General features: G+C 49.6%; 1 protein-coding gene across 1 annotated transcript; it reads right to left on the bottom strand.

The window, feature by feature from the left end:
- Positions 1-15,298: 15,298 nt before the first annotated feature.
- LOC308577948 (40-kDa huntingtin-associated protein-like) lies at positions 15,299-22,919 on the bottom strand. Its single transcript, XM_081178288.1, has 2 exons — positions 20,558-22,919; positions 15,299-16,152 (listed from the first exon to the last, which is right to left on the bottom strand). The coding sequence occupies exons 1-2, from the start codon at positions 21,618-21,620 to the stop codon at positions 15,947-15,949; spliced, it is 1,269 nt and encodes a 422-aa protein (XP_081034414.1). The 5' UTR covers positions 21,621-22,919; the 3' UTR covers positions 15,299-15,946.
- Between the last annotated feature and the right edge of the window lie 549 nt (positions 22,920-23,468).

The following is a 23,468-nucleotide window of genomic DNA, read 5'->3' as shown; positions in this document are numbered from 1 at the left end:
CATGCAATTGCTTGAGTATTCTGCTCCTCAAATCCCCCTCAGGTATGTACAATGCACCCTTATAGTACAGTGCCCCGTCCTTTACTTCGAACCCCCCCCCTGAGTTTCCCCAGTGATACCAATTTCCCGGATCTTGGTTTGTGCATACTGATCATCCCTCGTCAGACCGGCCAGCTCTTGCCTCCCTACGAACACTCCCCCCCCCACACCTGTCCTCGGGTATGACATAACGTGCTTCTGGTCCTCCCTCCCCTTCCTCGTATTCAGGCTTGCGAGAGAGGGCATCTGCTCTGACATTTTCCTTCCCAGGCACGTACCTAATTTCAAAATTAAACTTGGAAAACTCTTGAGCCCCCCGCACCTGTCGTTGGTTGAGCACTCTTGCCGTTCTCCAATACTCCAGGTTCTTGTGGTCAGTACACACCTGGACTTTGTGCTGTGCGCCTATGAGAAAATGTCACCACCGTCGAAAAGCCTCGTGAATTGCCAGCAGTTCTCGATCGTACACTGTGTAGTTTTGCTCCGACTTGTTAAGCTTCCTGGAAAAGAAGGCACACGGTTTCCACTCCCCATTTCCCTGCTGAAGCAATATCCCCCCTACAGCTCTGTCTGGCGCATCCGTCTCTAGCCTTATCAGCTTCCGCAGATCCACGTGCAGGAGCTGCTCTTCCGACGCAAACGCCCTCTTAAGCTTTTCAAAGGAACGCTGGGCCTCCTCCGTCCATTCGAACTTCTTCTTGCTGCTGAGACAATCCGTTATGGGTGCCGTTAGATGGGCGAAGTTATTGATGAACTTCCTGTAGAAATTTGCAAACCCCAAGAACCTCTGCACGTCCTTCCGGTTCTTGGGAGGCTTCCATTCTAGCACGGCCTGCACCTTGCCTGGGTCCATTGCCAGACCTTTGTCTGACAACCTGTAGCCCAGGAACTCCACCTCTCGTGCATGGAATTGGCATTTCTCCAGTTTGACCCACAGCTGATGCTCCTGCAGCCTTTTCAGCACTTCCCTGACATCTTTCACATGCTGCTCCTCGTTCTCTGAGTAGATAAGTACGTCGTCCAGGAAGGCCACACAATTCTTGTACAGCAGGGACCCCAGCACCTGGTGCATGGAAGCTTGAAATGTGCTGGATCCCGATTGTCATCCGAAGGGCATAACGAGATACTCAAAGGCCCCCAGAGGGGTGAACATGGTGGTTTTCCATTCATCCCCCTCCCTCATCCTTATCAAATTATACGCCCCCCGAAGGTCCAACTTGGTAAAAACCTTCCCTTTCCTTACCCTGGCCAAAATGTCATCAATCCTGGGCATTGGGAAGGTCACCGGTTCCGACACCCGGTTCACGGACCTGTAATCTACGACCAAGCGGGGCTCTTTGCAGTCTCTTTTGTCCACAAAGAACACTGGACTGCCCCCACCGCCCTTGATTCACGTATAAAGCCCCTCTTCAGATTCTTGTCAATGAACTTCCGCAACTCCTGCATCTCCCTGTCTGACATGGCGTACAGCTTACCCACTGGTAACTGAGCCCCTGGGAGTAGGTTGATCTGACAGTCAAAGGGCCAGTGAGGGGGTAGTCTATCCGCCTCTCTCTCGCTGAAGACTTCTTCCAGGTCTGCATACTGAGGTGGTAGCCTCCCCTTTTCTCCCACCACCATCCCTGCCACCCTGGCTACTGCCATCCTCGGGGTTTCCCCTCCGTGGCAATGCTCTACGCAGTGAGCTGACCCAAAGGTGACTGTCCGCTGGTGCCACCCTACTACTGGGTCGTGCAGTGCCAGCCAACTCATTCCCAGTATGATGGGTGGTCCTGCTAAGGTGGCTACGTGAAAGGCAATGGTCTCAGTGTGTCTGGGAACTGTCATTTTCATGGGAGGGGTCTGGTTGGTTACTTCCCCTCCCAAAAGTTCTCTCCCATCAATCGTGGTTACTTGCAGGGGATGTTCTAGAGGCACCACCTGTAGCTGGTGTTCTAGCGCAAAATCCTTGCTAAAGAAGTTGCAAGAGCTGCCTGAATCCAGCAGCGCCTTCACTTTGATGGGGTGTCCGTTTGGGAGTTCTAGCACCACCTCTATGACGATGGCTGCTCGGGGAGGGTCTGGTTTGGGCACTTCTACTGGTTGCTCGCCTGGCTGCTGTGCCCTCCTTCCTGCAGCCAAGCACGGCCGTTTCCCGGTGCCTCTTTTTTTCCCGCCTCACTCCCCACTGCCCCCACCATTCCTTGCCACGCCTTCCTCTGAGGGCAGGCTCTGGCAAAATGTCCCGGCTGCTGCCATAGGAAACACCTCTTACTGGTGTGTTTTTTTTTATATAAAATTTTTATTTGGTTTTCTGCTTTTATATAGACAAAACATACACAAAGAAAAAACAAAAGACCAAAAACATGTATAGAATCAGCAAATCCCCGTTTCATAACCTTGTTCCCTGACTTCCCCCCACCTCCCCTCGTGCATCCCAGTTTCAAGATTATATCAGCAAGTTGATATTTCTCCTCTTAACAATCTTATTCATCTTATTACCTTTTTTATAATAAAAATTGATTTTCATAAGTTGGACTTAAGTTCTCTTCCATCGATTTTCATTTTATCTTAGATTAAGAGTCATCTTAACCAAACCTAAAAGTCTTAAGAGTTTTTAAGAATCTCTTCTTCCCTCCCTCCCATCCCCGGTTTTTGTCCCTTCCCAATAAAAATCCAAATTCGAGATTCTCAGCCTGGGTTCCTCACGTCCGAGGCTTTCAAATCTCTTTCCGTCCCTCTCCGCCTGTCCTGTTGGTAGTCCTTTATGTCAGTCGTCGGATCTGGGAAAAGTTCTTTCACCATCAAAATATATCCTCTTCCCACAAGAAGATTCAAAGGTAGCTGCTGAAGAATTTCCACAAAGTCTATCTCTTCAAAGTCTAAGTCCAAACGGAGGCCCCAATCATATTTCTTTGTTTTAAATTCCTGTATTCCATTTTGTCTTGGGACCTCCTCCTTCTTCTTCTGTATCTTTCGCAGACTTGTGGTGGATATGTTCCCAGCGTCTCCTTGCTTGTATTCCACAGATGTCAACTTTTGGTTGTTGCTTCCCAGGATTACTTCTTCTTTTTCTTGTTGTTTAGTCTCTTCCAGCTCTGTAGATATTGTTTCCCAATCAGCTGTGGATTCTTTCTCATTGAGGTCCTCAATACAAAGAGCAGAGTTGCCTGTTCCCAAGGTCATAGTCTCAAGTTGTTTATTCATGGCCAAGCTCTGCTCCTGTAAGATTCCCACCAATTGAAACATCCTTTCGATTTCCACTAGTAACTTTCCTTCCACAGCCATTGTATCCATTGTAGTTTCACAGAATTCCCCCTAGGGGGAATCTGGTTACTTAGTTGCCTTTTCACCAACAATCCTTTAACTGATTGTTATTACTTTGTTTCCAACAGTTTTAGCTCAATTATAACTCGTCTTAGTCCAGAGGGATCTTAAATGACAATTTCTCACTTTAAACCGCCCGTTTGGCAGCTTTGACAGCTGTCAAACTCCGCAGCTCTTACACAGGCACAAAGGCAGGACGTTCCTGAGCCCGGGAGGGGGGGTTGTTTAAAGCAAAAGGAGGGTTTCCAAAACTCCACTCTCCAGCCCAAAATTTCCTTTAGTTAAATCTTGGAAGTTAATGTCCTTTTTAACTCACCCCACCAAGGGTAGGCTCTCCAGCTTAGCTCTTATGTCGTTGCTTAGATCTTCTGCAAGGGGGGGGGGTGCGGACTTCCTTTTAACACACCCCCCGGTCGTCTCTAATTCAAGGTAAAAAATTTTAAAGTCCCAATCCGTCTTACTCACGGGTAGTTCTTTCAGTCCAGATTTTCAAGGAAGGAAGTCGGCGCTCTCTGGTTATGGCTCGCGGCTTCGCTCTACCAAGGTAGCGATCGACTCTCAGTGCCACGCCACCCCCGTATCCCCTCCGCAGCCTTTAAAAAGGCTCTTTGCGAATCAGGGGGGGCGCTTAAGGCACCCGCCGAGTCTTCAGTCCGCAGGCTTCCGCGCCTGCGGTTTTTAAGGGTCCCCGCGTCGCCGACGCGGCAAAGACCCATCCTCGGTAGAGACGATTCCCTCCGCAGCTCGGAGGGAATCCGCCATTTCCAGATCGCGTCAACCCGGAAGTCCGCGGAAACACCTCTTACTGGTTTTCCCCTCCTTCTTACGCGCCTCGCTGGAGTTTGAAAACCCGCGCACGCTCGCTTCTCCAATCTCCATTGGCTCCTCGGGTGGCACAGTAGACGCTGGCATGTCTGGAATGCAGTTGTCATGCCAACGCTCTGCTCTCCCTTCCCGCCTTTCCAGAGCGCGCGTCTCTTGTCGGACTCCTACAGCGAGCGCCAACTTGGTCAGCTGGTCCATCGATTCCGGGCAGGGTGAGCGGGAAAGTTCGTCTCTCACCCAAGGGGATAAGCCCTCCTCAAACAACATTTGAATAGGTTCCGAACTCAGATCCCACCCAAGTTTATGGATCAGCATAGCAAATCTCAACCAGTACTCTCTCACTGACTGGTTTCCTTGTTTGCACCCCATCAGTTCTTTGCGCGTCACGCTCAGTTCAACATCGCTCGAGAACATGTGATCCATCGCGCTAAAAAACTTTCTCAGGTCCTTCAAGGCCGCGTTCTCCGCTGCCATTAAGGGTCGAACCCAATCTCTGGCCCGCCCCTCCAGGTGCCCCACCACGAAAGCGACTCTTCCCCCATCGTGGGCAAAGTCATCGTACTACAGCTCCAGCGCATACTGCACTTCTGTCTTAAAAGCGTTATAATCTCTGGGGTTACCCCCAAACTTCTGCACAAGTCCCGGTACCTTTCTTGAGATGGGGGTAATCTTCCCCTGGGCATCATGTGTCCTCCTTTCATCCAGCCGCGCCGCTAGTAGAGCCAGTTGCTGCTCCAAGTCTCGGTTTCTCTCCTCCAGACTCTGTCCGCCTTTGGCCCCCTCTCCTGCGCCGGCTCCTCCGGTTTGACTCATGATTGTACCCCGGTCCTCTTGCACACAAGCAACGTAAGGGACTCACGAATTGCTGTCACGGGAATTGGGGTTGCTTGTGTGTAAACCTCTAGCTGTTCCAAACTGCTTAGGGTCGGTTGTGTCTTTCCCTGACTGAGCAGCCTTGGCGCTGCTGCTCAGTCGCTAGCAGAATCCGTGAGTGAGCGTCTCCTAAATTTCCTCCAGCATAAGAATTCCTTAACGGACAACCTTCGCCTCACCTCTCTGCGCGGAAGCCTTCTGCGCAGAGTGGGCGTGCCGAGTGGTGGTCCTCCACCCTCCCCACTGACTTCACTGGAAGAGTCTCGGAGCCTCCCCTCCAAACTGCTCTCTGCCTCTCCCTTCTTCCTGGTGTCACCTGGACTTCTTTCCCCAGAGGACGTTCTCTCTCTTCCCTTACTAGTCCCCTCTCCTGCAGAATCTGGGAGCCTCGCCTCTCCACTATGCTCTGATGTCAGTTCCCTGACATCCACTTCACTCCCAGGGCCCTCCCCCTCCCCCTCCCCCGTCCTTTCCTCGGACGGTGATGCAGGAAGCCCCCGGAAGGAACTCTCCCGTCCATCTGATGATTCAAACATCCCTCTCCATTTGCTGCTGTCTCTCCTCTCTCCCCAATCTCCCCAGTCGGATTCTTCTTCGGATAATTCCCCTTCCTCCTGGTCGGAGGCGGGAAAACCCTCAAACTCTTCCTCTTCATCGGTGGTGCCAAATTGCTCCCCCCAGAATCTCTCTGGTGGTTTGGGCTTTCTCGGATACCTGCTATGAAACTCCTCCTGCAGATACTCATCCCTAATCTCTTCTGCTGTGACCCATGTGTTTTCCGCTTCTGACTCCCCCTCCCACGCCACCAAATATTCCACTCGCCCCCCTCTCCACCTGGAATCGAGAATTTCAGCTGCATGGCCACTGAGTTCCCTTTCCTCCATCTGTGGATGCAAGGGTGTTTCACTTTGCTGACCCAGAAATTCCCTCCCCTCCCTGAACAGTGAGAGTAAGGACCTATGGAACACGGGGTGCAGTTTCATGTGAGATGGCAATTTGAGCCTAAAGGCCACCGGGTTAACTTGCTGGGCTACTTCGAACGGTCCCAGTCTCTTTGGCCGTAGTTTCTTGCACCCTCCTTTGAAAGGTAACCCTTTGGTAGACAACCACAACCGGTCCCCCACTCTAATGGTTTCTCCCTCTCTGCGGTGCTTGTCTGCCTGCCTCTTGTACTCTTCCTTGGCCCTTTCCAGGTTTAGCTTAAGCTGTTGGTGTAAAGCCTCCATCTCTTCCACAAATTTTTCAGCTGCAGGAACACTCCAACTTCCCTCCCCTTCCCCTGGGAAAGCCCTGGGGTGACACCCGTAATTCGCCATAAACGGACTCATCCCTGTGGACACATGTTCTGCGTTATTGTATGCAAACTCAGCCAGCGCTAAGTTGTCCACCCAATCATTCTCCCTCTCGTTGACGTAGCAGCGTAGATATTGTTGAAGTATGCTGTTAGCTCTCTCTGCTTGTCCGTGGTTTCTGGATGTCTGGCCGTCGAGAAACTAACCTCGACATCCAGCAGGCGCATAGAATCATAGAATCATAGAGTTGGAAGAGACCACAAGGGCCATCGAGTCCAACCCCCTGCCAAGCAGGAAACACCATCAGAGCACTCCTGACATATGGTTGTCAAGCCTCTGCTTAAAGACCTCCAAAGTAGGAGACTCCACCACACTCCTTGGCAGCAAATTCCACTGTCGAACAGCTCTTACTGTCAGGAAGTTCTTCCTAATGTTTAGGTGGAATCTTCTTTCTTGTAGTTTGGCTCCATTGCTCCGTGTCCGCTTCTCTGGAGCAGCAGAAAACAACCTTTCTCCCTCCTCTATGTGACATCCTTTTATATATTTGAACATGGCTATCATATCACCCCTTAACCTCCTCTTCTCCAGGCTAAACATGCCCAGCTCCCTTAGCCGTTCCTCATAAGGCATCGTTTCCAGGCCTTTGACCATTTTGGTTGCCCTCCTCTGGACACGTTCCAGTTTGTCAGTGTCCTTCTTGAATTGTGGTGCCCAGAACTGGACACAGTACTCCAGGTGAGGTCTGACCAGAGCAGAATACAGTGGCACTATTACTTCCCTTGATCTAGATGCTATACTCCTATTGATGAGGCCCAGAATTGCATTGGCTTTTTTAGCTGCCGCGTCACACTGTTGGCTCATGTCAAGTTTGTGGTCAACCAAGACTCCTAGATCCTTTTCACATGTACTGCTCTCAAGCCAGGTGTCACCCATCTTGTATTTGTGCCTCTCATTTTTTTTGCCCAAGTGCAATACTTTACATTTATCCCTGTTAAAATTCATCTTGTTTGTTTTGGCCCAGTTTTCTAATCTGTCAAGGTCGTTTTGAAGTGTGATCCTGTCCTCTGGGGTGTTAGCCACCCCTCCCAGTTTGGTGTTGTCAGGGCTGCCTCAGGTCTCAGCTCACAAAAGACCAACGCCAAGCTCTTCTTATATACAAGGGTGTTTATTGCAGTTCATTATGGGTTCCACAACCGAGGCGTGCAGCCCCGCGTCTCTTTCTCCTAGACATTAGAAGTCCCCTCTGAATCGGTCCCACCCCTACACCAGTTTAATAAGCTAACGCTGCCCCACCTCTTTCTCTCTTTCCTTTTCCGCAGGGTCTTTCTGCCCGTCGGGGTTCCTCCCCTCCTGCTTTCTCCTGAAGCGGAGTCTCCAGACTGCTCCTGCCCCCTCCTGCGGGCTTTGGGTCCTGGCCCCTCCTCCTCCGGGCTCCCTGTTCTCCCGCGCGCCTCCTCATTTGAACTTGGCGCGCGCGCCCAACTTCTGACCTTCCTTTTGACAGTTATGCTACTCCCCTCACTGCTTTCCTCCCCTTCCGGGAGAACGGCTTGCTCTGATCCCTCCCCTTTCTCTGTCGCCGGAGCTGCTCCCTCTGACACACTGGACCCTCCCCCTCCCTCGCTGCGCTCTGGTGGGGAGGCTGGCCCTGATTCCCAGCTGCCGCTTTGGGGTCCCCTGCTGGCCCACCGCTCCTGACACTTTCCCCCCGGGGCTCCCCTTGCCCTTACCACAGGCGCCCCTTTCTGGGAATCCTCTGATTCGCTGGAGAGACTCATGGAATCCCCTGCATCATTGCTATCCTCTTCCTCGCTCTCCTGGGATTCCTCTCCATCGCTCTCCATTTCCTGCCTTCCCTGTGCCTCTGTCCCTGTACCCCTGACATCCATCCCCCCCTCGAAGCCCCCCCTTCCCCCCTCCCGCTGCTCGGGTGCAGGTTCCGGAAGCTCCTCAGTCGCTGGGGTAGATCTTGGATAAAGTTCGTCGACGTCAATCGTCTCTGCTTCCAGCTCATTGCTTGTGTGCTCAAAACCAAGGTCCTCTCCTAACACGTCCATGTCCTCCCCTCCCCCTGTCTCTTCGGACGTTGCTGTCTGCCAGGGCCCCCTCAGCAATCTCCTGCGCCACTCATCCTCTGGTTGGTCGTCCCACCAGTAAGAGCGATCCGTGTCCACCCCCGAGCACGATCCCCTTGGAGGACTCAATTTTGGCGTGGTCTCCTCTGCTGAGGAGAACCCCCGGAAGGTGCTGCCTGAAAGTGTAGGCGTAAAAAGCCAGTCGTCGAAAAATTCCGCTGGCATGGGCCTGTGTGGGAAGAGTGCATGGAACTCGTCCTTAAGAAGGGGCTCCTCCAGAGCATAGCCCGGCACCCAACTGTTGGCACTGGCCGGGGTACCCTCTCTGGCGAGGAGGTATTCTACTCCCTCCTCCCCCCATCTCGAGTCCAGAATTTCTGTGACCTCGTTGAGTGTCTCGGCCTTCGGTGACTTCCCCCCCCCCTTGGGGACTCCCTGCGTGGGTCCGGTGCCGTCCCTGGCTCCTGAAACCTGTGTGGGGCTTTGTAGGGCGTAAGCACCGACCTATGAAAGACCGGGTGCATTCGGGAACCTTCTGGGAGGGTCAACCGATAAGCTACGGTGTTGATCTTGGCCTCAACTTGGTATGGCCCCAGCTGTCTGTGTCCTAGCTTCTTCTTGGCTAACGACTTGGTAGGCGCCGCCTGGGCTGCCAACCATACCCAGTCCCCCACCTGTATGTCTTCCCCTGCCCTCCTGTGCCTGTCTGCCTGCACCTTGTAGGCGTGTTTAGCCAGCTCTAAGTGCCGTCGGAGCTCCTCGTGGACCTCCTGCAATTCTGCGGCCAAATGCTCCGCTCCCTGCGTCGCTACCTGCACCGTCGTCTCCACTCCCGGAAAGGTTCTGGGATGCCGCCCATTGTTGGCGAAGAACGGCGTCACCCCCGTGGACGCGTGCTTCGTGTTGTTGTAGGCAAACTCGGCCATCGGCAAGTAGTCCACCCAAGTCGCAGGCTTCTGATTGGCGTAACAGCGCAGGTACTGCTGCATGATGGCGTTGACCCTTTCCGCTTGGCCGTTGGTCTGCGGGTGTCTCGCCGACGCTAAGTTGATCTTGACGTTCAGGATACCCAGGAGCTTCTGCCAAAAACTGGAAACGAACTGGCGACCGCGGTCGGACAGGATGGATCGCGGCAAGCCGTGCACCCTGAACACGTGGTCTATGAACAGTTTGGCGGTCTGCTCCGCAGTCGCCACCTTCGCGCAAGGAATGAAATGCGCCATCTTGGTGAACAGGTCTACAACCACAAGCACCGCCGTCTTGCCTCGCGAACTGGGCAGATCAGTGACAAAGTCCAGCGCCACCCTCTGCCACGGTTGCAGTGGCGTCTCCAACGGTTCCAGCAGTCCCGCTGGTTTCTGGTGCACTGGCTTGGACCTTTGGCAAGTGTCACACCTGGCGACGTAGTCCGCGACCTCCCCTCGCATCTGGGGCCACCAAAAGTCTCTGGCCACTAATTCCGCCGTCTTTTCCTTGCCGAAGTGGCCAGCGCTGGGTGGTCGTGCAACTGCTGCAGAACCTTCGCGCGGAGATCGTCTCCCGGAACGTAGAGAGCACCTTTACGGGTTAGCAGGCCGTCGCGTATCTGGAACTCGTCGTCCCTCGCTGTGCCTCTCCGCACCTCTTCCATCTTGGACTGTGCGAACGGATCCGTCTGCAAAGCGCGACGCACCGCCTCCAGGTCCACGGCGGCTGAAGCGCACGCCCACACCTGTGGTGCAAAAATGTGCTTGGCTCCCACAGGTGCCGCTTCCTCGAGATACTGCGGTTTCCTGGAGAGCGCATCTGCTATGACATTGTTGTCGCCTGGGATGTACTCAATCCTGAAATCGAAGTCCGCAAAGAACTCTGCCCAGCGTATGTGCCTCTGGCTCTGTAGCTTCGCCGTGCGCCAGTACTCTAGGTTCTTGTGGTCCGTGCGGACCTGCACGGTGTGCTTGGCTCCAATGAGGAAGTGCCTCCACGCCTTGAAAGCCGCGTGGATGGCCAGCAACTCCCTGTCCCAGATGGTGTAGTTCTGTTCCGACTTGCTGAGCTTCCGGGAGTAGAAAGCGCAGGGCCTCCAGTTCCCCTGCGGGTCTTCCTGTAAAAGGACGGCCCCCACCGCTCTGTCAGATGCGTCAGTCTCAACCCTCATGGGCCTGCCGGGATCATAGGCGCCGACTCCATGGGGCTTGAGGGGGCCCGAGCCCCCTCAAAAATTCGTTTGGGGGGGCTCAGCCCCCCCAATAATCTCGGGCGGCGGTGGGCGCGTCCGCGGCTTTTATAGGGCGCCCGGCGCGCACCAGCTCAATAACGGGCACCGGTGCGGCGGGGGGCGCCGGGCCGGGGGAGGGGGCGGCCGTCCTGTCTCCTTGGCAACCCCATTGAGCAGCGCCGGCTCCCCCGGGAGGGCCATCCCCCCGCGCCGCCGATCGCCAACACCGCCGACGCTGTGGCTGCCCGAGCCCGAGCCCGAGCCCGAGCCAAAGCCAAAGCCAAAGCCAGAGCCCGAGTCAGAGCCAGAGCCAGAGCCAGTCAGTCAGTCAGGAAGGAGAAATGGGGAGGGAGACGAGGGAGGAAAATTGCGCGCAGGGTGAAGAAAGGAGAAGGGCGAACGAGACGAGCTTCCAACCCAAAAAAGGGCTGGAAGACTGGGAGGATGCAGGATCGGGAAAGAAAGCGACGCCTTCCCCGCCCGCGACGTCGCCCGCTTGTCATTGGCAGCGCAGCGGGTGCCCAGAGGGGCTGGGCACCGGCGCTGGGCCGCTCCGCAGCCGCGGAGGACAGCTGCGCGGCTAGCCCTTGTGTGGCCCGGTGGCCAGGCAAGCTCGGGCGGGGACCCCCATGCAAATCTAAGACGGGAGAAGAGGGCAGAGCAAAGGGGGTCCCTTCCCCAACCTCCGGCTCTGAGACTTCCCTGCGCCCCAGAAAAGCGAAAGGATTTTCTCTCTCTCTTTTTTTATAACTATTTTATTAAGTTTTCAAATACAAAGTTAGAAACATACACTGAAGAAAAAAGTAAAAGAACAAGAAAAAGAAAAAAAGAAAAAGAAGAAAAGAAAACCAACCATTCAACACATTTTTTATATAACTAACTGGACTTCCTCGCATCTCCCTTACCCTGCATTCTTTATAATAAAGATATCAGCAAATTATTACCTTGTTTCGTACCTTATTTTGTACTTTTCAAATACTATACCTCTAAATTTAACATACTTTTCATCAGTTACTTATATCTTAAATTAAACATAGTATTACCTTAGATTTTGACCTTTTCTTACTTAAAATATAATTTCCTGTTTCCCAAATCTAATTGCTGAAGCTATAGTTTCCGAATCGTGTAAATTTTTAACATTCATACAACTTATATTGTTTTTGTAAATAGTCCTTAAATTTTTTCCAGTCTTCCGTTGTTTCTTCTCCCAAATCTCGGATTCTGCCAGTCATTTCAGCCAGTTCCATGTAGTCCATCAATTGCGTCTGCCACTCTTCCAGTGTGGGCAAATCTTGTGTCTTCCAATATTTTGCGATAAGTATTCTTGCTGCTGTAGTTGCATACATAAAGAAAGTTCTATCCTTCTTTAACACTTTCTGGCCAACAATGCCCAAGAGGAAGGCCTCTGGTTTCTTGGGAAAGGTATACTTAAATACCTTTTTTAATTCATTATAGATCATTTCCCAGAAGGCCTTCACTTTTGGACAAGTCCACCAGAGGTGAAAGAATGTCCCTTCAGCCTCCTTACATTTCCAACATTTATTATCAGACAGGTGATATATTTTTGCAAGCTTGACTGGGGTCATGTACCACCTATAAAACATTTTCATAATATTTTCCTTCAAGGCATTACATGCCGTGAATTTCATTCCGGTGGTCCATAACCTTTCCCAGTCCTCAAACATGATGTTATACCCAATATCCTGAGCCCATTTTATCATGGCTGATTTGACTGTCTCATCCTGAGTGATTTTCTCTTCAACCTGCCCTCCATCCTCTTGCAGAAAACTCTTTGCCTGCCCTGCCCGTATCTCGTTTTTGCTTTTTAATTCCACACACGCACCCTTCGGACTTCGTGGCAATCGGGCGCACGGGTGCGTTTCCTAAGAGAGTGAGGACCCCCGCCTCCTCCCCACCTGCTCCCTCGCCAGCCAGCCAGCCGCGCGCCCTAGCCGGAGAGCCCCGGCCGTCCCTGTCGCGCAATCGGCTGGATCTCCCTTCAGCAGGCCGTGCTCACAACTCGGCCCAGGGACCCCCAGCAGCGGATCTCCGGCTCAGCTGAAGAATCCGGCAACAAGCCCCCTCCTCCCCAATCGCTCCGCCGAAATACGCTCCAAAACCCCCCAGATAGGCCGCCGGCCGCCAAGTCTAGTGGCGCCCTGAGCGAGGGTCTCTCCCCAACACCGCCACCTCGAACTGCGTTCTCCCGGCTACCCGAGCGAACCAGCGGCAGGACCCCGGTATGGGCCCCCCCAATATTTTTTATAAGTCGGCGCCCCTGCAGCTATGACTTACACTACATTTTAACACCACTTGCACACCATAAGGCTTAAACTGCATATAATTTTTAAAAATATTTGTCTACTATAAAATGAAAAATCCTCCAGAAAGTGGCCTGAAAAGGAAGATGAGTGCTGCACCCCATAGTCGCCTTTGACTGAACTTAACCGTCCAGGGGTCCTTTACCATTACCTTTTACTTGTACTGTTTTTAAAAACTATTTGCCTTGATGCACATGTTTGTTATAGGAAAATCCTCAGGCTCACTAGGATTACCAAACAAAGACACCAGCCAGGAATATAGGAAAAAAACAGCAGCCAGTAGGCCTGGTCTTCATTCAAATAACTGTTGCAACAGGACTTCAACCCACCACATGGGAGAACGGGGAAGAAGCAGAGAACAAAGGGTGGCTCCCACTTTTATCAGTTTTACAAAGATACCCACAACACCCCTAAAATTACATCATGCATATATCACAAATACATCACATGTTGGAAAGGTCTGGCGACAGAAACTTGAGCATCAGGGCTTGCCCCTCCCTTACCTTGACCTCCACCAAACACAAGAGATGTCCCTTTTTCCCAGCTAAGTTAATCACAGCCTTTTGTCTTGATCTGGGTTTGCTATTGTTTCTGGAATGGCTACCTGCAAGATGGAGCTGTTTCGCCTGGCCTTTGGCATGGACTCACTCTGATCCCGTATATGGGATTTCGCATGTAAATTTCCACTTGGCTTTTTTGCTGGCCCATGTAGGACCAGCATGAATAGCTGGCTCGGGTGAATATCTGATGTTTCCTCCCTTTATGGTCTTGATTTATGGGCTACACTAAAATGAGGCTGTATTTTAAGTTGTATTTTGATTAACTCTTTGCTTTCTATTATTAATAAATTAAAACATTCTTTTTCTATTGGTGCAGTAGTGTTGCTTTATCCCATTGCATTTGTATTCCTTCCTTCTCTAGGCAAATCTTTAAAAATGTAGTATAAACATCAACAATTGGGAAACACTTGCCTGCGAGCGCTTCAGTTGGAGAACAGCCTTTACCAAAGGTGTCATGGGCTTTGAAGACACTCGAACTCAGGACACAAGGGAGAAATGTGCTAAGAGGAAGACACGCTTGGCAAATCCATACCGTGATCAACTCCTGTCTGGAGACTAATGTCCCTACTATGGAAGGCCGTGTGGTTCCAGAATTGGCCTCCACAGTCACTTACGGACTCATTGTTAAAACCGTGTTTATGGAAGACATTCTTACTCGGCTGTGAGTGATCGCCAAAGAAGTATTCCTTCCTTTAAACGTTGCATTGGGAGTTAGAGGTGAAAGCGAGTTCCAGTTCGTATCTGGTTTCCAATAAAAAAAGCCAGTGGTGTGTGCCTCAAATCCAATGTGCAAATGCCAGACTCACAGCCAATGTATAATCAAGAAACTGTTGATTATTAATCTGAGACTTCGTCCTTGAGTATGTGACATTATTGTCATGATTGTTTTCTGATAAGTCATATCCTGTTTGTCTAATCATTGTTCTTGTTAGGAAAAAATAAGATTGAGGAATGGTACCATTCTTCAATTGTTTTTTTCCTGGCCTGTTTTAATTTTGTTATAACTTAGGCCTGGTTTTTTGTTTTGTTTTTTTAAAAAATCTGGTTTACTTGAGCCGGACAGAAAGTGTAGGCTTCTAAAAAGTTGTTATTGATGCCAGGGGCTTAACTATCCTTTGAGGGTAAAGTATTGGAAAAGTCTCTTGAATGATTAATCTCTTGGGTTCTCATTTCACTTTTATGCTATTAAAAATCCCCTCTGTTGTTTTATTACATGAGTGTTTGAGTTGATTGATTTCATATTCTAATGATTTTGTACTCATGGTGAGCTGCATAGAAAGTTTTCTGAAGTGTCAGGTTATGTGTATATTTAATAAAACAATAGGTAAATGAAGTGCTTTCCCCTTTATTTTTAGCAATGTATATGGACCTAAGGCAGGAGTAGCCAGTAGGTCCAATATAGGGCTATTCAGATGTTGCTGGAATACAAATCTAAGCATCTCTGAGAATTGGCCATGCTGGCTGGGGCTGATGGGCGTTGGAGCAAAATAGAAGAAAAAAGTTTTGCGGAGGGCAGTGTTCACTACCACTGAACAGAATTTTCATTGTATGGGGCTTGGACCCCCTCATTTTTAGATCTTGGAGCTGATGTATTCATCATGGCTGCAGAGACCTCACTGCAACCTAGAACTTTCATGCTTCACATCACAGCACTGAGCATGCCTGTGAGAGAGTTACCAGAAGCAAAGCTTAAAATGATCCTTTGCAGTATTCAAAGGGTAAAGCATTGGCATAAATGATCAGCTCTGCGTAGTTGTGTAGTGGGTTGCCAAAGTCATGGCTGGTAAAAATCAATAACTGCTGTTTTGGGTTGTTATTTTTTAAAATAATCATATTTATTTATTACTTTCACAAAATGATATGAACTTATAAGATACAGAACTGAGAACACAGAATAAGAACTAAGACACAGTTCCTGGGGAAACAGAGGCAGAGAAGGGTTGAATATATGAAGCAGTGAAATCAACCACCCCAAGAGAAACTATTCTCTCTCAAACTCTCTGATCTGCTATCTCTGTAAGCACATTCACCCTACCCAACTCATAAGGGTTTCCTCAGTTACAAACACAGTTCCTGCTGCCACCACCAAAATGCCCAAGAGACTAACTCTTCTTTCAGCATATCACATTGAAAATGCCCCCTCTAGGAAGGGCAGGTGCCTAAAGGAAGATGTCCCTTCTGGTCTCCTCAGGCAAATCTTGGAGACCTTGGAGTTCATGCAAGCCCTCTAAAACCATCTTAATATTGGCTTTGATCTTGGCAGAGTCTTTGGTAAGGGCTTCACTGAACTCTATTAGTAGCTTCTTGTTCTTCTCAATGAAGGCAAGCACCCCAGGAAGAGTCAACTCCACAAATAACCCATAACCCAGTGCTACAAATATGGTGGAGACATCAGGCACTTCTACATTGACATAGAAATTGTAGCCTAGATCCACTTGAGTCGTCAGCTCCTGGCTTCCTATCGCCTGCAATCACTCAATAATATTCTTGAGCTGAAGTTACTGAGCCACATTTTCATAGACCTGATCTTGCTGCTCCAGAACCCTCTGGAGACCCCTCTGCAGAACTTCACCGACGATAGCTTCGCACTGGAGCACCTTCTCCTGTACCTGCCGCTCACCTGGCATTCTGGCGAGGTTCCCGCGGGAGCTTTCATGCCAGAGCCTGGAGGGGAGATCAGTGGGACTGTTACTCACTGTAACTCTGGGCCCTCCTGCCTTCCTCCCACAGAAACAAGAAGCTGGACGTTCCGCAATCCAGTTGGGAACTGAGGGGCTGGGTGAGGGAGCGGAGGGCCGGGGGGGGGGGAGACGTGGGCAGGTGGGCGAGGGAGACTACCCTCCCTCCACGCGGATGCTTCCACAACTGTTATGCTATTGATGAATTGGTGAATTCGCTTTGAGTCCAAGTAAACAGGGAATAATGTAATTCCTCAAAACTTGAAACTCAAGACAATCTTTCCGCCAAGCCGAGCTAGTGCAACTGTAATATAATAAACAGTGATTTGCTTAAATGCATCTCACCACTAGTGTTCAAAATTATCCAGGCACCAGGTGCATTTTGCACCTGACTATCAACCACTTGCAACCAACTGAAGATACCTGGACACCAGGATGGTGCCTGACATCTCCACCATCTGGAGGTGCATGCCTGGATCTTGACTGTTTTCACATACTAATACCACATCCTATATAATTCCATCAGTTATATTTTATCTGCACAATCAGATTGGATTTCAGAAACCAAAATGCTTTTTCTGTGCAGCCTGAGCTGGAGCAGTGGACAACGTTATAGTTAATGGTTGTCACTTGTCTTCATTTACCCCACCCCACTGCCCTGCTCACAACTGTGAAGAATATTCCTACGCTACGAACTGTCTGTGTCACCATTAAGAAAAAGAGGTAGGAATAGGCCAATGTGGACTGTCTATGAATAAAGTGATTTTTCCCTTTTATGTTCTCAAAGTTTTTAACCTGGTTCAAGGTTGTCATCTGAATTAGCCAGATATTTAACTGAGAATCAATCAGTCTGTCCATCCTTTGAAAAATAAGACTTTTTAGAGCCATCTTGCCCAAAAATGGCAACCAGATATTCCATTTGGGCAACTGTAACCTTGGCTTAAGGAGCCATTTTGTGCCTAGCTTATATAACTGAATTTCTAACACTGCTCACTACAATCTAGTGATAGCTAGGCATTTACACATAAAAGTAGATGCTAGTGCACCTGTTATATAATAAACAGATTTGCTTAAATGCATCTCATTTTGCATCTGGCTATCAGCCACTTGCAACCAAGTGAAGATGCCTAGGTGCCAGGATGGCGCTTGAAGTCTTCTTGGGGTTTTTTTTTGGCACCTGACATCTCTACCATCTAGGATGCATATGACTGAAGCTGTGTCCCAATAATAAAACAAGGCTGACATTTGAGTTAACTGGTTTAGGATTGGTAAAGGCACAAAATGCTTACCTTACTCTCTGTAAATTCCAAACAAAGCAAGTTATTTTTACAATCAAAGAGGAACAGGAATTCTCTTTAGTTAAGAAGGGTAGAAAAAAAGACAAAGGAAGTCTCATCATTATAAGCCCCAACATTCTATAGAATATCTGAGGAGCACCACATTGTCTGTCCTACATGATCTACCCATTGTGGTCTATGAATATGCCAAATTTCAAACTGATCTTTTGTGTGGCACAACACTAAGAATGAAAAAGTTTTTCATTCTGGATTGGAACTGCAACATGAATAAGAAACATTTATTACTTCCATCACATATATGCTGCCAAGATACCTGAGATTGCTTTGGCACTAGAGTTGTTTGGTGGTGATAAAGCAGTCTGGGTGGTATAAAGAAGTGAGTAGAAGCACCCTCTTCCACAGGGGTACCAACTTAAATAAAATATTGGGGTGGGAGCAGGTAAGCCCCACCATGCATAACCAAACACATGACACAGCACACATACACTATTTGAATGGCAAAGTCCATCAATGGGGGTGGGGTGGGGTGTGGACCCCTCAAATATTTTATTACAGGGCCCAAACGGACCTCAGCCCCAAGAAGCTGGCTCTTATGCTCTTCCAACACTTCTTTTATTCAGACTCTAAACTCACAACATGGGCTAAGATTTGTGAGCTCAGTTGTCTAACTTGACACTTCATGTAACTTCCAGTGAGTGACTTTTAAAGTAGAAAAGGCATGAGCCTAAAAATGGACTGAAATACAGGGCACCCCCCCCCCCATTTAAGTGGTGGTTATGTTCTGAGGCACCGCGCATGTTAGTGAAATCATATATTTGAAACACCATTGAAAAAGCCTGTGCACACACACACACCCATTCCACCCCTTTTTTGGAATGTTTTAAGTCACTTCTGGGTTCGATGTGATGCACGTACAGTGGTACCTCGGGTTACATACATCAGGTTACATACACTTCAGGTTAGACTCCGCCAATCCAGAAATAGTACCTCGGGTTAAGAACTTTGCTTCAGGATGAGAACAGAAATTGTGCGGTGGTGGCGGGAGGCCCCATTAGCTAAAGTGGTGCTTCAGGTTAAGAACAGTTTCAGGTTAAGAACGGACCTCTGGAACGAATTACCGTATTTTTTGCACCATAACACTCACTTTTTTCCTCCTAAAAGGTAAGGGGAAATATCTGTGTGTGTTATGGAGGGAATGCCTACGGGTGGCATGCCTACGGATTTTCCTCCTCTAAAAACTACGTGCGTGTTATGGTCGGGTGCGTGTTATAGAGCGAAAAATACGGTAAGTACGTAACCAGAGGTACCACTGTATGTACAATTGCACACCTACTGAACATGCATAAGTAAGGGGTTGCCTGCATAAATAATTAAGCAACCTATTCCTGTTCAAAATCTGTACTTTAACCACTTCCCAGATGCATCTTTTGCTGTTGCCTCTTTTAAAGTCTATGATATCTATAAAGGGATTATTTTCAAAAGTTACTACATATATTATCATTAGCACCATCAGCGATTACAACAGTACAGTCATACCTCGGAAGTCGAATGGAATCTGTTCCAGAAGTCTGTTCAACTTCCAAAACGTTCGGAAACCAAGGTGTGGCTTCTGATTGGCTGCTGGAAGCTCCTGCAGCCAATTGGAAGGTGGGTTCCAAAGAACGTTTGCAAACCGGAACACTCACTTCCAAGTTTGTGGCATTCAGGAGCCACAACATTCGACTTGTAAGGTGTTCAGGATTCAAGGTACGACTGTACTAGGAAATAAGACTGCACACACCTCAAGCATTACCAGTACCACCCTCAGCCTTTTCTGCAGCAGAGAAGACCTCCCCCTCCTACCCATTACTTACTGATATAAGTAATAAATAGGCTTGCTCTCTAACAAAGCTTCATAAGGCAATACAAGACCAGGACTATATGAGGCATTTATGCAAGTCCAAGGCATTTTTACTCTCATCTGGATTTAAGGCTGGAAGGCAAAGGAAAAGTGTGGTGCACTAAGGCTAAGTTTCAAATCAGCAACTTGTGACACTGCACAGTATCATTTTTATTTTGCTCAGTTTTCACCACCAAAGTGATCTGCCTGGGGCACAACCACACATTAAAGCATCAGCCTTGGTTTTCAATTTGTTGGCTTTATGCAGTCTAGGCCTACATGAAAGTCTCTTAAATCTGATTTTAAACGGACAGGATTTTTTTGATTCTTGAATAATGATTACAGTAAGCCTGCAACTTAAGTGCATTTAACTTTTGTGCATTCAGCTTTACGTGCGCAGCAATTTGTGTATATATGGGGGAAATGACACTGGCAATCCCATCTGCCACTGAACCAGGTGTGAAGCCCGGAATGTAACTCCTGCATATGTTGTGGGCTTACTGTAATGAATTTTGTATTCAAACACTAAAAAAGCCTTCCCCAACTTGGTACTCTCCAGATGTTTTAGACTACACTACAGTTTCCATCAAGCCATGCTGGCTGGGGCTGAGGCAAGTTGGAGTCCAAAGCAATCCAATAACATAAGAAGAAAACTGGCAGCATAGTTTTCAAGCAAGAATCCAGCAGTTCAACACAAAGCCCTGTGCAAAAGAACACAGCTACCTCTCACATGTGTACTTACACTTTAAAATGTAAAATATAAATAAGTATCAACATTTAAAATTCCGCAACATTACTTTCAAGTTTACAATGTGTAATAAATTGTGTAATTTCTGGAACCAACGATGAAGAGTTTTATAAAGTCCAATATGATAAAATCAGCCCAACAGCGGGGGGAAATGTGGAACACCTCGTGTTTTTCTCTCAAGTCCTTGGTGAAGTCTAAGTAATGTTAGGAAAGAATAGATGTGGGTAGGAAGAAAGTAAGCCCCAATAGAATGAAAGGCAGTGCTTTGCCACCGTGTTTCCTTCATGCAGAGAAAAGGTGCAGTAGACTTAATGGAAAATGCAGGCTGGAAGCTAGGAGGACAGAGACTGAAGTGTCACTTCCATCAGCAAAGCAAACCTTCTTTGCAACACTTCTGTGAAAAACAAAAAAGGGTCGTCTAAGAACCATACGCTATACCAAAGTACCCTTGGTCATATCCCCTGACCTGAGGGACTGATCATTTCCTGTACCACCAGATGGAGGAGGTGATTCTGCTCCGGAGTGAGTAGCGGCCAGAGTTCCTTCTGCAGCACCTTGAGCGCCTCCAAGTCTTTCTCTTGGCAAGCCATGACAGCGGACTGCAGCAGCAGGAAGAGCTCGGAGGGCACGTAGCCCGGCGAGGCATCCAGGGCCTCCCAGGAGTACTTCTCGAGGGTCTTGGCGTGCTCGGGCATCAGCTTGGAAGGCGGAGGCTGGAGCAGTAGGAGGAGAAGGACGCGGGCCACCTCGCAGTGCAGCAGCTCGTCGAGGAAGGCTCCCGGCGGCGGGCTGACCGGAACGGAAGAAGAAGCGGCTGCGGCAGCCGAAGACGACGATCCACCGGCAGAGGGTCCTGTGCCGGCCTGAGCCATCAGCTGAGCCTGGGTGAGCACAGCCAAAGCACCATCGTGGTCGCGGCAAAGCAGCAGGCAGGAGGCCACGTCGCGTAGGCAGCGCAGAGCCTCCAGGGGCAGCTGGGCGACCGCCAGGAGGTCGGCGGCGCGCAGGAGGGCCGGCACGGCTTGGCCCGGCTCTCCGCCGGAGCGCAGCTCGTTGCCCAGCTCGAGCCAAAGCCCGGCTGCCAGCGCGGGCTGGCCCAGGTCGAGGCGCAGGCGGGAGCCGAAAGCCACGCAGCTCTGGGCAGCCGGCAGGTGTTCAGACAGTCCCAGCCCGGGGCCTTGGCGCAGGCGGAGCTCCCGGTCGTGCTTGAGCCAGAGGCGCGCCGCTTCGCCCAGCGCCGCCGCTTCTCCAGGCGCGTGCCCCAGGCTCTGGACGCAGCGCGCCACCGCTAGCTGGCACCAGGCCGCGTACGGGAGGCTCTCCTGGGCCCGCAGCTCCCTGGCCAGCGCCGCGAACTGCTCGGCCGCCTCAGACAAGTTCGGCTTGCGCAGGAAGCGCCGGCGGAGCTTGGCCGACACGAGCCGGTAGCGGGTCAGGAAGTCGCCTCCGCCGCCCGATCCCGACCCAGATTCCCCTCCGCTGAAACCAGGCGACAGGCCGCCACCGCCGGTACCCGGGACGGACAGCATCTTCCCGACTCCTTCGGCTTCACCGACAGCTCTCCTATGCTAGGCCCCGCAGGAAATGGCGACAGAGGGTTGCCGGGCAACGGAACAGGAAGTGAAAAAAAGGCGTTGCTAAGGGCCGTGTAACCATGGCGACCGCGGAGGCAGCCGTTCCCATCCCTGGGCTCCATCTCTGGGCTCAGCTCAGCGCACTCCTACCTGTACTTTGCTTTCCAGGCGCGGATCCAGGTGGAACAAAAGGGGAAGGTTTTCACAGGGAAAACGCTGGGGCAAAACAACCAACAACATACCAGACGCAGCACTTTAAATCACGGAACCTGTGCCTAGAAACACAGCACAAAATGATGTGTCTTTCTGGGGAAAATGACTCTTTAGCGCTCAGTCGGAGCAGTTGAGTTTTCCGCGGGATAGCCGTTTTCTCCTGTTTGAAGTTAGGGTGGGTTTTCCGTGGGAAAGGAGCAGGGCAAGGGGGGTGTTATGGGAATTGTAAGGTTTCAAATATAGAATGAACGTTGATAACTGCACAAGGTAAACACACATACATAAGTATATGAAACCACATGTCTAAAACAGTACAGGAAAGCAATCCAAAAGCCATTTTGACTCTCCTAAAGACACTAAATATTTCCTCTGCCTCCTTTATTCCCCTAGCATGAGAACATCAGGGGAAGTTCCTGAAAGGATTCCTCTCCTACATCTATGAACCTCCTTTGTATTGTCATTGTCTGCCCAGATGCTCCGCATTGAGGGATGGGCATCCTGATTGTCTCATCAAATGCTAATGTTTTGTGTAAACTGTGTCTCAGAAAAGTAAAGGACCCCTGACAGTTAAGCTCAGTCTCCAACGACCTGGGGTTGTGGCGCTCATATTGCTTTACTGGCCAAGGGAGCCGACATTTGTCCGCAGATAGTTTTTCCGGGTCATGTGGCCAGCATGACTAAGCTGCTTCTGGCAAAATCACAGCAGTGCATGGAAATGCCGTTTACTTTCCTGCTGGAGTGGTACCTATTTACCTACTTGCACTTTGACGTGCTTTCGAACTGCTAGGTTGGCAGGAGCTGGGACTGAACAATGGGAGCTCACACCGCCGATCTACTGATCAGCAAGCCCAAAGCTTGGTTTGGTTTACACCACAGTGCCACCCGCGTCCCAAACTGTGTCTGGAATTATGCAAAACTTGCTAAATCCTCAAGAATATCAAACTTCAGCCTGCCTGAGCCACAGGAACCCCACCTTCTGTGAGATGTAATTTCTGACTGTTTGTAGAGGGGGTTTCTCCTTCTCCACGCCAAAATGCAAACCCTTAAAAGAGATGTTTCCTTGGGGAGTTGGGGCAGCAAAAGCCAACCACCCCTATTTTTTCTATATCAGGGGAAAATGCTGAGACCCGTTCTTTCTTGGCACTGGACAAGTGGAAGTGTGGCGGCACCATAAAGTGGCCTGGTCCTCTTAGGTTGCAATTAGACATGTAGGTGATGCTGTGTTAGTTTTCCTGATTGCAACACTGGCACTTCTGTCTGAATTTATGTTCTCTTTGTGTTATCTATATTTTCTCTATATATTTTAAAATAATTTTTATTAATATGTTGTGACAATGTGTAACCAAAACCGTTATGCATCAAAAGTTCTTGCTTCTCATGCGAAATAAAAAAGGGGGAAGAAATGGAAAGGAAAAACAAGGAAATGGCATATGAAGAGATAAATAACATAATAAAAACTCTATCAAAGTGTGAATAAATTAAAAGGAAAAATATGATTTACTTTCTCATTCCAGAAATATAAAAACAAGACCTACCTTCCCCCAAAACTGTTGTGCCTCCCTGCAAACAATTAAGAATGGTATGCTCACA

The sequence above is a fragment of the Podarcis bocagei genome (genome assembly GCF_964188305.1).
Source record: "Podarcis bocagei genome assembly, chromosome: W".
Taxonomy (NCBI): Eukaryota; Metazoa; Chordata; class Lepidosauria; order Squamata; family Lacertidae; genus Podarcis; species Podarcis bocagei.
The sequence above is the reverse complement of the archived record's forward strand: the minus strand, read 5'-3'. Positions and strand labels throughout refer to the sequence as shown.